General features: G+C 40.2%; 2 protein-coding genes, 1 long non-coding RNA gene and 1 pseudogene across 5 annotated transcripts; 3 read left to right on the top strand and 1 right to left on the bottom strand.

The window, feature by feature from the left end:
* The first annotated feature begins 389 nt into the window (after positions 1–389).
* On the top strand, positions 390–2,588 carry LOC145220369 (uncharacterized). The gene has a single exon (XM_080087609.1). The coding sequence runs from the start codon at positions 1,713–1,715 to the stop codon at positions 2,445–2,447; it is 735 nt and encodes a 244-aa protein (XP_079943735.1). The 5' UTR covers positions 390–1,712; the 3' UTR covers positions 2,448–2,588.
* Positions 2,589–7,493: 4,905 nt separating this feature from the next.
* LOC145220436 (uncharacterized) lies at positions 7,494–8,580 on the top strand. Its single transcript, XR_013858177.1, has 3 exons — positions 7,494–7,574; positions 8,213–8,240; positions 8,471–8,580. It is a non-coding gene; the product is annotated as an uncharacterized LOC145220436 (long non-coding RNA).
* A 509-nt stretch (positions 8,581–9,089) lies between these two features.
* Positions 9,090–9,817, bottom strand: LOC145218063 (uncharacterized; annotated as a pseudogene).
* A 726-nt stretch (positions 9,818–10,543) lies between these two features.
* On the top strand, positions 10,544–12,639 carry LOC145220352 (uncharacterized). 3 transcript variants are annotated; one of them, XM_080087590.1, is made up of 3 exons: positions 10,544–11,782; positions 12,052–12,212; positions 12,591–12,639. In XM_080087590.1, exons 1-2 carry the CDS (start codon positions 10,833–10,835, stop codon positions 12,167–12,169), a joined length of 1,068 nt encoding a protein of 355 aa, XP_079943716.1. In that variant the 5' UTR covers positions 10,544–10,832; the 3' UTR covers positions 12,170–12,212; positions 12,591–12,639. The 3 variants fall into 3 exon arrangements, with proteins under 3 accessions (XP_079943716.1, XP_079943714.1, XP_079943717.1); XM_080087588.1 differs by having other exon boundaries at positions 12,535–12,599; XM_080087591.1 differs by lacking the exon at positions 12,591–12,639 and having other exon boundaries at positions 10,544–11,612; positions 12,052–12,117.
* Positions 12,640–13,691: the final 1,052 nt, after the last annotated feature.

Below are 13,691 nucleotides of genomic sequence, written 5' to 3'. Positions count from 1 at the left end.
TTTAATGTTTTGTTTAGAATCTTTGGCATAAAATTTCATTTTGGGGCTTCATAGTGTTTCGAAACATTATGCTTTATATAAATATATATTGGTAATTAACATGTGTGCTTTCACTCACGTTCTCCTGGCGTATTAGTAAGAGACCATTTTGGCTTTGGCAGCCCTAAAAAAGCCAATTTAGACTTTGCAACCATGTTTTGTCCAGTAGAAGCCCGTCAATCTTAAGACAAATGTCGTTTTTCCGACATTACGACGTCCTGTAAGGGGCGTCTTCATCCGGGCAATTTCAGCTACCCAATAGTCCTTCTTGTAACCTCCACGAGAAAGACACTGGCGCGAAAACAGCGCAAAACGTAGATAAAACTCAAACGATAGCTAATCGACATTAGAACATCAGTTTTTATGTTCATCGTGTTAAGTGAATATTCTACGATTTTGAAAACCCTTTTTGCTATGTCTCGTTGGTATTCCTTTAAGCGCGCCCTCAATGTGCTGTCCGGCTCTTCGATGCACAAAGCCTTTAGTTTACCGGGTGGTGTGACTCGAACTGCAGGTACCTAGTTGTGCTGGTTTGTTTCTAGAGAAAAACAGCAGAATTTCTTTCCTGGATACAGAAATTTTAAGCCGCCGGACGGTACACCTTCAAGCGTGTAGCACAAAATCACCAGCATTACGAAGTGTCTCTACGATACAAGATGGACATAAAAACTAATGTTGTAATGCCGATTAGCTATCGGTCGCATTTGCAGCATTTAACTACGATTTTTATCCACGTTTTTATCAACGTATTATCGCAGTTTTCGCGACAGTGTCTTTTTCGTGTTCACTCTCTTGTTGTTATAAGAACCACTGGTTGGCTAGCTGACGTTACCGTAAGGTAGACGCCCAGTATAAGAAGTGGAAACGTCAAATGACTTGTTTACATTTTTTAGAGGAAAGCAAAGCCTATCTTGTTTTAGCTCATAACACATAAATCGTAAAACAGCTTAACCATTTTTCATTTACAAAACCTGAATAACTAATTTAAATAGAGATGACATCAACGGACTTGGGCGTGGATCAAGCTGATATTTGTGATCAAAGGTTTTTGGAAGGTGGAAATGTAAAACGACATATGCTGAAACACAGCATTGAGAAACTTAAGCGATGTGATGTTTGTGGAAAAACTTTTACCCAGAGTTGGATTTTAAAAACACACCTGCTGATTCACACTGAAGATAAACCACATCGATGTGATACTTATGATAAAAGATTTGCCCAAAGTGGAGATTTGAAAAGACATATGTTGACCCACACCAAAGATAAACCACATCGATGTGATGTTTGTGAAAAGAGTTTTAGCGTCATTTCAAATTTGAAAAGACACATGTTGACCCACACTAAAGTAAAACCTTTTCGGTGTTTTGTTTGTGATAAAAGATTTACCCAAAGTGGAAATTTGAAAACCCACATGTTGACTCACAATAAAGAGAAACCACATCTATGTTATACTTGTGGAAAAAGATTTGCCCAAAGTGGATATTTGACAAGACACATGTTGACTCACACTAAAGAGAAATCTTTTGGGTTGTCACCGTGCTGGACGGACGTGTTTTTTGGAGCTGCTGTTGTTGCTTTAAATTTCTGTTTTAACTGGCTACTTCGATGAGTTTATAGCTGTTATAACAAGTCAGATCTCCTGTAGCGGTCATATCAATATATCTTTCTCAAAAATGGAAAATATTACTATCAGGGGCAGCCATAGAATGTCTAATACTAAAGCAAGTGAAGTAGGTGAGCCAACATTACGAGACGTTTTCAACCTCATGCAGTCAATGGACAAGCGCTTGACCTCAATTGAAAACGACCTGAGGGAACGCGTCGGTGAGGCAGAAACAAGCCTCGAGGTTGCACACCATCGAATTGACGAGCTCGAGGGCAAAGTAGCTTCGCTTGAAACTCACCTGAAGGAAACTAAGACTGAATTGAATCAAAAGCGCGTTATGGACGAAATGCGTTCAAAAGAATTTAACCTGCTGTTACATGGCATACCCCAACTGCTATCTCTCGAGTCACCTGACCAAACTGAACATGTCTTAAGAACGTTCATAACGGAAAAACTGCAGTATTCTTCCTCTGAACTTGATAAAATACAGTTTAGCAATATTCACCGCCTGCCGCGGCGTACGTCAGCAATCAGTGGAAACAAAGATTTGTCTAAACCAGCCCCAATAGTTATCAAGTTTGTCAAGATGTCGGACAAAAGAAAATTGTTTTCTCTTTCTGGTCGCGCTCGGTCCTTCGATGCAAACATAACAAGGCATCTACCTGCTTCTATGCAGGCTCAAAGAAAGGAATTAATTCGACATGCAAACAAATTCTACAATCAGGGAAAAACTATCAAATGGAAAATTATTGAAGCAGATTACTGTCTGTTCGTTAATGGTGAGAAGTTTACCGATTTTTAGTCTTTTATGTTGTTTAAATGGATCGATATGGTGATGGTTTAGCGCTTTTTCATATCAATGCTCGGAGCATTTTCGCTCATAACAGTTCTTCTAAACTAGATGAACTGCATTTTATAGCATTAAATCGTGGTTTCGACATTGTCTGCGTGACTGAAACATGGCTAGATTCAAGTGTTTCTAATGAACGCCTCATCATTGACGGTTTTCAGTTTCCTTTTAGAAAGGACAGAAATAGGCACGGTGGCGGGGTGTTGGCGTATGTACGCAATGATATTCACTGCGTACGCTTGTATGATCACGAGTCTGACGATTGCGAGTTGATGTGGCTGAAAATTACCATGGTTCCCGATTGTCGACCAATAATAATTTGCGTTGGATACCAACCTCCCAGTTATAACAAAGCCTCTAAAGATCTTTTTTCCGCAAAACTATGTTCTACAATTGATTTGTTACAGCAGACATCCAAATGCGTTATTATAGTAGGCGATTTTAATGAGCCCCACGCAACTATCTTCAATTCTGCATTGTATTATTCTGTCACTCAACGCGGTTTTACGCAACTAATAGACCAACCAACCAGATTTAGTAACATTCTAGACTGGATTTTAGTAAACACACCCGAGTGCGTATTGTCATCTGGGGTACTACCACCACTTGCAAATTTAGATCACTGTGCCATTTATGTTATACTTAACGTATCTCGTGGCGCTCTCCCCAAACACGTGTTTTACAAATGGATTTTCGCCAATAGTGATTTTGAATCTCTAAACAATATTTTAATCGCGTATCCATGGGATGATTTGGTTGCAAGCTCATCCTCTGTGGACATGGCCCTAAACAACATTACTGATGTTGTTAACCAGACGTGCAAAACGTATATTCCACTCCGATCTTATAAGCTAACAGCGAAATGTAAGCCATGGATGAATCACGAAATTAAACACCTGTTTCGAAAGCGACATCGCTGGTTTACCAGATGGAGAAATTCTGGTGAATTGCATCACAAATTACAATACAACAAACTTAGAAACGAAATTCAACGCAAAATTAAGACCGCAAAAGCTAAACACCATGCGCATATTGTTAACGAAGCCTGCCTTTCTCAACCTTCTTCTAAGAGGTTTTGGTCACTCACACGTAAAATCCTGAATACCAACGAAGTTTCCTATAACAGCAAAAGTACGCCAAGCTTTGTTTCCAACGGAGTAACTTATGTCAATGACATCGAGAAAGCAAATCTCCTAAATGAACATTTCGCCTCCATTTCCACACTCCCTTCAAATCTGCTTTCACTGTCTTTTCCTCCTTCTTCCTGCCAACCTAACCTATCCATACCTTCCATTGACATTACCCCGTTTGATGTGTACCACGTATTACGTAAACTTGACCCTAGCAAATCTTCTGATCCGCTAAATCTTCCTAATCACATTCTAAAACAATGTGCAGAATCCCTAGCAACGCCATTAAGCTATTTATTTAATTATATTATATCAGTGGGTATCTTCCCATCAGAGTGGAAAAAAGCTACAATAATCCCACTGCATAAATCCGGGCCAAAACATGATGTAAAAAATTATCGACCAATTTCGCTCCTACCCTCCCTATCAAAAGTTTTTGAAAAAATTCTCCACAAACACATGATTACTTATTTGGAATCAAATAAACTTCTGAACCCCAACAATTCCGGATTTCGAAAAAATCATTCAACCATCACCAATCTGCTTCACACAACCCACAATATTTACGCCGATCGTGACGAAGGCATTGATTGTCGAATCGTTTTTCTTGATATATCCAAAGCTTTTGATCGTGTTTTGCACCACGGTTTATTTCATAAATTACAACAAATTGGGATAAATGGCAATTTGCTTCCTCTACTAAAATCGTACTTAACTGGTCGTGTACAACAAGTTCGCCTGAACAACAACCTTTCAACCTTACTACCTACAAATGCCGGAGTCCCACAAGGTTCAATTTTAGGACCATTGCTTTTTTTGATTTATGTTAATGACATCTCCAATAACTTAACCTCTAACATTTCACTTTTTGCTGACGACACTGCCCTTTATTATTCGGATAAATCTCCAAATCAACTTCAAAAAATTTTACAGCGAGATCTCAACCACCTCGACAAATGGGCTTCCACTTGGGCAATTAACTTTAATCCCTCCAAATCTAAAGTACTATCGCTCTGTAAAAGTTCCAATCTTCCTCAAATATTTTTCAAAGGTGTAGCTCTGCCTGAAACCCGTGCACATACATATCTCGGCCTCATATTTACACCAACACTTTCTTGGCATGACCACATTCGTTACATTTGCCACAAAGCACAAATCAAAGTTAACCGATTGCGCAAAATATCTAACACAGTCTCTCGGCATATCATCCTTACCCTTTATAGGTCTTGCGTTCTTCCTACGCTTGAATATGGCGACATTTTATTCGATAACTGTAACCTCTCTGACTGTGAAGCACTAGAAAATGTGCAACACCAATCGGCTAAACTAATTTTAGGGTGTATGAGGACCACTTCGTATGATAAAATATTACAGGACCTTGGATTGACACCCCTCCGTGTTCGTCGCAACGTTCACTCTCTCGTTCAATTTCACAAAGTTCTAAATCGCATAGGACCTTCATATTTACAAAGCTGCATTCCTGAATACGTTAAAAACTTAATTAAATATGACTTGCGTAACCCCCTCAAAATACATCCCATTGCGTGCCGCAGAAATACCAAATATAACTCATTTTTTCCCAAAACTATCCGCTTATGGAATGAACTTCCAAAAGAAATCCGATTGATAAAATCTGTTTCAGTTTTTAAAAATAAAGTTAAAAAACTTTTCTTTACGTATCCAGTCAGAACCTTACATCTGCATGGCTCTTGTCCTAAGACAACTGCCCTTCATTGCATGCTTCGACTTAACCATAGCCCACTCAATATCAATCCCAGGCACTTTCGCCCTTGTGCATGTCAGGCCGTAGAAACCACACAACATTTGTTTCTCAATTGTCCACTATTGATTCGTCCTCGCACAATTTTGTTTTCTACTGTTTCGAATATTCTGACAGAAAACGCTAAGTTTAACGCTTCATTTCTTTCCAATCTTTCTCCTGGTGCAATTATTCGTTTCATGCTATTTGGTCATCCTGATTTAACAGACGCCCACACACTGTCATTATTCCATGCCGTTCACAAATATCTGCATGCGTGTAATAGATTTTGATTTCTGCTGCCGATTTATTGACATTTTAACCTCTTTCGTTCGCTTTTCCTCTTTTGTTTACTATTATTATCGACTACCCTTTATCTGAAAATACGTTTATTTCTCGTATGGTGACACGACAAAGGACAGTTTTCAGTTTTCGGACTGTCGTCTGATTGTCGTAAAATAATAATAAAAAAAAAAAAAAATCTTTTTAATTTATCTTCCACCAGTAGCTTGTGCAAGTCGTTGTTATTGTTGTTTTACTTTTGCACACTTAAATTTGAAACACGACTGTAGCCGAAATATAAAAGAGGTTTCCATCTAACGTGAAGTTGTGTTGTAGAGCAGTGGTTCCCAACCTTTTTTTGTCGCGACCCAAATACTTCCCAAAATTTCGTTGTGTGGTTTCTCGCGACCCATAGACACACATTCTTACTATTTGGGTTGTATTTCTGTTTGCAAATCAGGAATGCTTTTCGAAAATTACTGCGCCAGTTTGAAAAATCAAACAATATTCGATTTTTTTCGACCAACTTAGAGCTGGTTCAAAGCATTATGACCCAGACAACGCTTAACAGTGATCTCACACAAACATTATGACGTCACAAACAGAATTAACCACTATCAAGGCAAATTGTCATGAAATTGTTATTGGGCAAAAGTTTACAGTGTAAACTTTACACCCTTGGGAAATAATAAAATAACGCTACGAAACAAAGTTAAAAAGATGCTTTTATTGTCACAAAAACAGGCGACCCAACAGAATTTTCAGGCGACCCAAAGTTGGGTCGCCTGAACATTCTGTTTGGTCGCTTGTTTCAGTGACAATAAAAACATATACTTTTTGATTTCGCCTTGTTTATAGCGTTATTTTTACATATATCCCAAGGCTTTAAACTGTTGCCCAACAATAATTTTATCACAACTTGTCGTGATAATGGCTAAAACTGTTTGTGACGTCATAAACTGATGTGTTAGCTCACAGTTCAGCGTTGTCTGGCTAATAATTCTTCGATTCAGCTCCAAGTCCTGGCTAAATGGAAATGTTTGGTCGAAAAAAACGACACTATTTGTTCGTTATAAGGTTATTGATTTGCTAAACTTGCGTAGTAATTTTTAAAAAGCTTTCCGAATTTACAGACAAAAATACAACTAAAGTAACATGTCCATGGGTCGCGAGAAACCACTAAACAAAATGTTGGTAAGTATTTGGGTCGCGTCAAAAAAAGGTTGGGAACCACTGGTTTAAACAATAGGCATATGTGGTTGTTCATGACAACTGTCATATACATGAGTAAAATCTTGTGCCAGTTTACTTCTCATAAACATGTTAGATTGCAGTGAAGGGTGAGATTAATACAGCCAAAGCTACATTAAACTTATCTCAATAGAGATAAAGTAAAAAATGGAGGTTATATACTAGAAAATGTAATATATCAGAAACGTTAGGATTCATAAAAAACATCATTTTTTAACAAAAATCATTTGTTTGTGGTATAAACTGATCAGATAAGTGTCAACGTTGTGGATTATGTCCAGGTTTTGCAGGGTTTTGAAATATGGCTCATCTAAATAATGATGCTGGTGCTTACGAAACTATTGAGTTTAAAGGTGGTCAAATTTGGCGAAATAAAATTAACTTAAATGAACGAGGTAACAAAACTTGGTTAAAGTAAGCATATTTTTTGTTATCCAAATCGAAACGTGTGTAGAACAAGAGCGGTGCGAGACATTGAAATAAGTAACAATGTCACTGAATCAATATGCCTCAACGACTACCTTACGGAAATTTATACCAAACTTTCATTTAAAAAAAATCTAGACAAAGGGGAGATATTTTCAAATGTGTACAAAGAACCTACAACAGACGCATATCCAGAATTAATTCACACTACAGAACCAAAAACTGCACAAGGTAATTTTTTTTATCTAAAATGGCTGCAATGCAGTTTGTGCCACTCAACAAATCTTTTTTGTTTCGTTTGTTACCATAATCACGGTGAATCTAGTGACAACAAGCTGTTTATCCAAAATTTAGATATATTTAATTGCAGTTTCATTGATTGGAGACTGTTAAGCTACCTATTTATGTTTAGTTAAGGTAAAATAAGTTGATTTTATTTCGATCGGTAAAACAATCGTAGAAACACAATCACAGAAAAACATTCACCTTGCTATAGATAGCACCGCAAAGTTGAGACAAAATTAACGAATTTTGAGTGTAATATCAATTAAATTAAATAGTTTATTTTTTTCCTTTCGCCTGTTCAAGTATACAAGATTTTGCTACGTTTAAAGCTGTATTTTTGATGCAGATACTGTCAAAACGCAGTCGGCAAAAAATTGTCGAGAATTTTTTTCAAATAAGCGAAAGCAATTAAATTTGACTTTAGTCGTACTGTGCTTAGTTGGTACTCTGACTGCTTTTATACTAGTTTGTGGAATACTCAATTTCACAAGCGACCAGGTGAATGAGATTTGTTGTTAAATAACTAAAGCTAAATCTCTAGGGCTTGTTTAATCGCAGCTAAAAGTTACTTTTTTTTTGTTTAGAATGAAACTGAAGAAAATTATACTCAAAGTAAGTCAAGGACCATTAACGCATTCCACTTTGTTTCAAGCAGCCCCTTTGTCCGTGTATATGAAAGTCGTAAAATACAAGCACAGTTGGTTGTAAGAGTATTTATAAAAAACTAGTTATCAAATTCGTGCATGCTAACGAAAATTGGCTGACCTACAAGACATCGACAGTACGAAAAATATTTGAAGAGTTATAGTTTATTACATTAACATTTTGTTTTATTATTGTAGCACCACAGACAACCGGAAAAACAACCTTGGACAGAACAACAGAATCAGTGACAACAAAACCACCGCTTGGTATTTTCCGATCTTTTAAAATCCTGAAACAAAACATGTTGTTTTTACTAACTCATACGATTTTTTTTTACAATCGATATTTTGTCACTTTGACAAACTTGTAAGAATAATTGACGAAGCAACAGCGCTTCCTAGTCAGAATCAGTCAACAAATGTTATTTAACGATATATATTTCACCCGTAAGGGCATCATCAGTCGTCTGTCAAACAACGGGTGTAAAAGTAAAACCAAAACCAAGTAATAAAACCAATCAAAATGAGCAACACACCAAAAAGGATACAGCAACCTGCTACAAACGCTTGCTAACTGCGCAAGGTCTAAAATACGTCTAAGCCACACGAAAAACAAAGACTGCCAAAAGCGATAAGGGATCGGTGCGCACACAGAAAAAAAGGGGGGCGAGATAAGCGCTTCGGTTAGGGGCAACGAAGGAAAACCGGAGTGGACACAAACAAGTTAATTTTACCTGGTCAAAAAGAAATACTAAACAAAATCACTAAAAACAATAGCAACCAGTAAAACAATAAAAAATAAATAAATGAAGTTATGTTACCGCACCCTGGGCAAAACCATTTTTTGTATGTTAATAGTGGCTTGGGTAATTTTAAGCCACTTGGCTTCGCAAGCATCCAAAACTTTAAAAGGCGGCTGCTCTAAAAACGAGACATAAAAACAATCGGCGATATCGGGATGGTTGGCGAAGAGGTGTGGATGTTTAGTTGCATAATGTTGCAACAGCGCTGCATTGTCATTACCTTCTTTAATTTCTTGTTCTCTCCAAACGGATCTGTGGTGGTTCCATCGGGTGCTAAACCGGTTTTTTTTTTTTTTTACACACCATAGTTTTTGCAATCCAAGTCTTGTTTTAACTTTATTTTCTTGCCGTGTGTGGTAAAATGATGCTGCTCGTGCACCATCGCTTTATGTGCGCCATGGTTGCCACACAACGCGCACCTTTTGCAAGGACCCGATTGGCCGTTAGCAGCTTGTTTAAAATGTCCGTGGGCCAAGCCTTTGTAGTTTGTAAGCGCATTGCCGATGGTCAAAGCTCTTTTGTATACGACCTTAGCTTGGGGTTGTAGCTGCCTTTCTTTCGTCGTTAATGCAATAAGACGTGGGAAAGACGTACCCCAAACTATTCTAGGTTGTTCTATTTCCTCTTTTGACGGCGCGAAACGCTGTGTCCACCTTCTCGCTTCTTTTAAACATTGTTCAGTAATTACATCCGGAAAAGCAGAACGATGGCACTTCTCTCGAAGTCTTTCCAGACTTAGCATGTAGTCGCCCTGCAATTGATTTAATCTTCGTAGTCTACTAGTGTGGCGAATTTTTAGCACTTTCACCGTTTGTAATAATGAGCTGGTTAACTCCTTTATTTTCACACACCTACGTGCACTTATAATCGTTTTGTTTGAAGCGTTGCCTATTGGGTATCCTGGCACTTAACTCTGTTATTATTGTTGTGTTTAATTGGTTTGTTTTGCCAATCATATTTTCACCACATCATATTTCCATGGCATATATCTTGTTTTGCCACCCGTTATTATTGTTGTGTTTAATCGGTTTGTTTTGCCAATAATATTTTCACTATATCATATTTCCACGGCATATATCTTGTTTTACCACACACTGTATATATCTTGTTTTACTACACACCATTCACCTATTTGTTTTATATTGTAATAGTTGTCTTTTCTCCGTTTGTATGATCGCCCTTTCCCCGCCACTAATTTACGCTTGATTGTTGTATCGTTACCCGGGTGTGCCTTTGGTCGTCACGTGATTGTTTCTTCCACGTACGTGGCCGCGTCGCACGTGCGAGTAAAATAATGAAGGTCAGTCTTCCTCTGGGCGCCGTGCGAGTTACACCTGTTGGTTTCTGTTCTGTGTTGTACTGGCGTTTACTGATTATTGAGCGCAGCGTATTGAAGTTGGAAATACGTGTTGTTTTACGCCAGTGTATTTTATCGCTTTTACTTAAACAAGGCGTCCATTAGTGAAACCAGTTTGTGGCCTTTCTTTGGCTTAGTGGTGAGCCGTTATTGCAGGGTTCGGGCCGTTTCCGAATTAGGGAGGCAGTTTTGGTTTTAAAGGTACAGAATTAGGCTTAAGGGGTTGATTGGAATTTAATATCGCCACTTGAAAGATCTCTTAGCCGAATTCCCAAAGCTGCCGAAATAATTCCGTAACAACTTGGCGAGCACGCCAGGACCCTGTCACCACTACCCGCTGGTTTTACTAGGAAGACTCCCCGTTTTGTGTTTTTAAGTATTGTATTTTAGGTTGATTTTAATGTCTTTTAACGTTTTAATGCAACCTCCGCCTTTACGGCCCGGGGAGGAACTAGGTCAATATTTTAATACGCTCGAATCTTATTGTACGAGCGTTGATGCTTCAGAAGAAATGAAACGACATCTGTTTTTAGCAAGCATTGGCAACGATCTGAAATGGGCAATACAAGAGAAGGACTCCAATCTCTTTACAATTCCGTTTAAGGACTTGAAGGAACGCGCACTGCGTCATAAGTCTAGCGGCCAACACGCGGAACGCCAACGCGCCGAGCTGATAAGGCGCGTGCAGTTACCTGGCGAGTCCGCGCGAGATTTTGTTTATGCCCTGCAAACACTGGGGGATAACGCTTACAGCAACTCTTCAGAAGCTGCCCTTAAAAACGAAGTGCTGTACATTACCTTGCTACAAGGCTTGCAAGACAGGCGCCTTGCTGAAAATATCCCTGCGGCAACCAAGTACACAAGGACGTTCAGAGCCGCCGCCCAGGTCGTGGTCGATGCTCAAGTACCGAGCTTTGTTCAGGTTGCCACAGTTAACGCAAAAACATCGGAAATTGATATGATTTTGAAAAAGCTTGAAGACATGGAACGACGCACGACGGAACGGAGTGCTAAATTCGAAGACACTTTGAAGACCCTACAAGCTGAAGTTGATTCCCTTAAAAGGACAGCACATTTTTATGGCCACCACGAGCAAAACCGAAAGTGCTACGGTTGCGGGCAGCCAGGTCATTTTCGACGCGACTGTCCACACCTGGGTATGCGCCCCAAAATGATTAGGGTAAGTCGCGAGGCTAGGTCACTACCAACTTCTTTTCGCAGACCGTCCAAACACCCAGTGGACGTAAAAGAATCCCCAAGTCAACAACCAACCGCACCAGGCAAAGCAAACAGACCAGGGCCGGAAACTATGCCTAAGGAGAGAATCGAATCACCGCCAGCGCTGGCACGGTTTGTTTCCATTTTGGTTGGGCAGACAACCATGTGTGCTTTGTTAGACACCGGCTCGGGTGTATGTCTGATGAGTGCGATAAAATGGGACTCATTCGGCGCAGAACAAAACCTACAGATAAATAGGTCCCCTTCCAAGCACTTGGTAGGTGCCGATGGGCTGCAATTGGCGGTGAAGGGCAGTATTAGCCTTCCCCTTAGAGTTGGTGGCATAACGAATCATGCGACCGTTTATATCGTGCAGAACCTTAACCATGATTTTATTCTAGGATTGGATTTTCTTCAGGCAAATGCGTGCAGAATCTGCTACAGGGAAAATACGTTAACAGCAGGAGACGCGAGACTTCCCCTCTTCAGTTCTCCGACAGCCTTGTCCCAACCCTGTGACGTATGTGTTGCTGATGACGTCCTTATCCCAGCGTTCGCAGAGGTATGTGTAACAGGCAGTCTATGTCAAGAATCTCTTAATTCACAAGAGTGGGCCACTCCGGTTCTAACGGAGCAAATAGCTGGGTTCGTAGAGAGATTTGGCTTATTGACTGCGACAAGTGTAACGATGGCACAAAGCCGCGGGGTGAAGGTGTTTGTGGCAAATTTGGGGGATGAAGATGTAACAATACCAAGTGGGGCAAGATTCGCTACGGTTACACCTGTGTATGCTTTTGGTAACCTCGATTGCAAAATCCCCGGTTCTTGTATAGTGGTAGAGGGAGGTGTCCCTGGATGTAAACATCCTGAGTGTTTTGTTACAGACACACAGATTTGTTCCGTATCGGCTGAGAACATATCTAACCAAGATGCGTTCCAGGACATTACAGACCAAGTCACCATCGGTGAACAATTAACGGCAGGTCAACAAGGTGAATTGTTCGATTTGCTGCGATCCAATCAAGAAGCGTTTTCGACTCCCAACGTTGTCTTGGGACGAACCGAGATAGTACGTCATGTTATCGACACCGGTGACAACGGCCCTGTACGACAGCCACCGTGTCGCATGCCTCATCACAACAAAGCAAAGGTAGAGGAGATCTTAGCTGAAATGGACAGACAAGGCCTAATCCGACCTTCGAAATCACCATGGAGCACCCCGATTGTGTTGGTCCGAAAGAAATCCGGTGAGACTCGTTTTTGCGTTGATTACCGCAAGTTGAATGAGTTAACTAAAAAAAATAGTTACCCGATTCCCCGGATAGATGACAGTTTAGATCAAATGTCCAACGCCGCCTATTTTTCTACTTTGGATCCAAAATCCGGGTATTGGCAGGTTGCAATGGACGCCTCCTCCCGGGAGAAAACGGCTTTCACTAGCCACGTCGGGCTTTTTGAATTTAATGTGATGCCCATGGGCCTGTGCAATTCTGCAGCGACTTTTCAGCGCCTGATGCGTATTGTCTTGAACGGAATCGAGTGGCAGGGGGCTCTAGCGTACTTGGATGATATCATTGTATACTCGAAAACTTTCGAAGAGCATTTAAAGCGACTGTCGGACGTGCTGGCAAGAATCAAATCGGCTGGTCTGACTTTGAAACCTAGCAAGTGCACTCTATTTAAGCACGAAGTAGACTTTTTGGGCCACGTATTGTCGAAAGAGGGCATACGGTGCGACCCTGACAAAATAAAGGCAGTTGCTAAATGGCCGACTCCCCGCAACGTAAAAGAAATCCGGCAGTTTCTAGGCCTTACTTCCTACTATCGTAAATTTATTTGCGGTTACGCACAGATCGCGGGTCCTCTTCACCGGTTGACGGAAAAGGGAAGACGATTCCAGTGGGATGACCTATGTCAGGATGCCTTCTCTCAATTAAAACGACACTTGACGACTGCACCAATTCTTCGATACCCCGACTTTAACATGCCGTTTATACTGGATACGGATGCGTCTGACGCTGCCATTGGCTGTGTCCTTTCT

The sequence above is a fragment of the Phallusia mammillata genome, chromosome 3, assembly GCF_965637545.1.
Source record: "Phallusia mammillata chromosome 3, kaPhaMamm4.hap1.1, whole genome shotgun sequence".
Classification (NCBI taxonomy): Eukaryota; Metazoa; Chordata; class Ascidiacea; order Phlebobranchia; family Ascidiidae; genus Phallusia; species Phallusia mammillata.
Note: the sequence above shows the minus strand (reverse complement) of the source record. Positions and strands in the feature narration are given on the sequence as shown.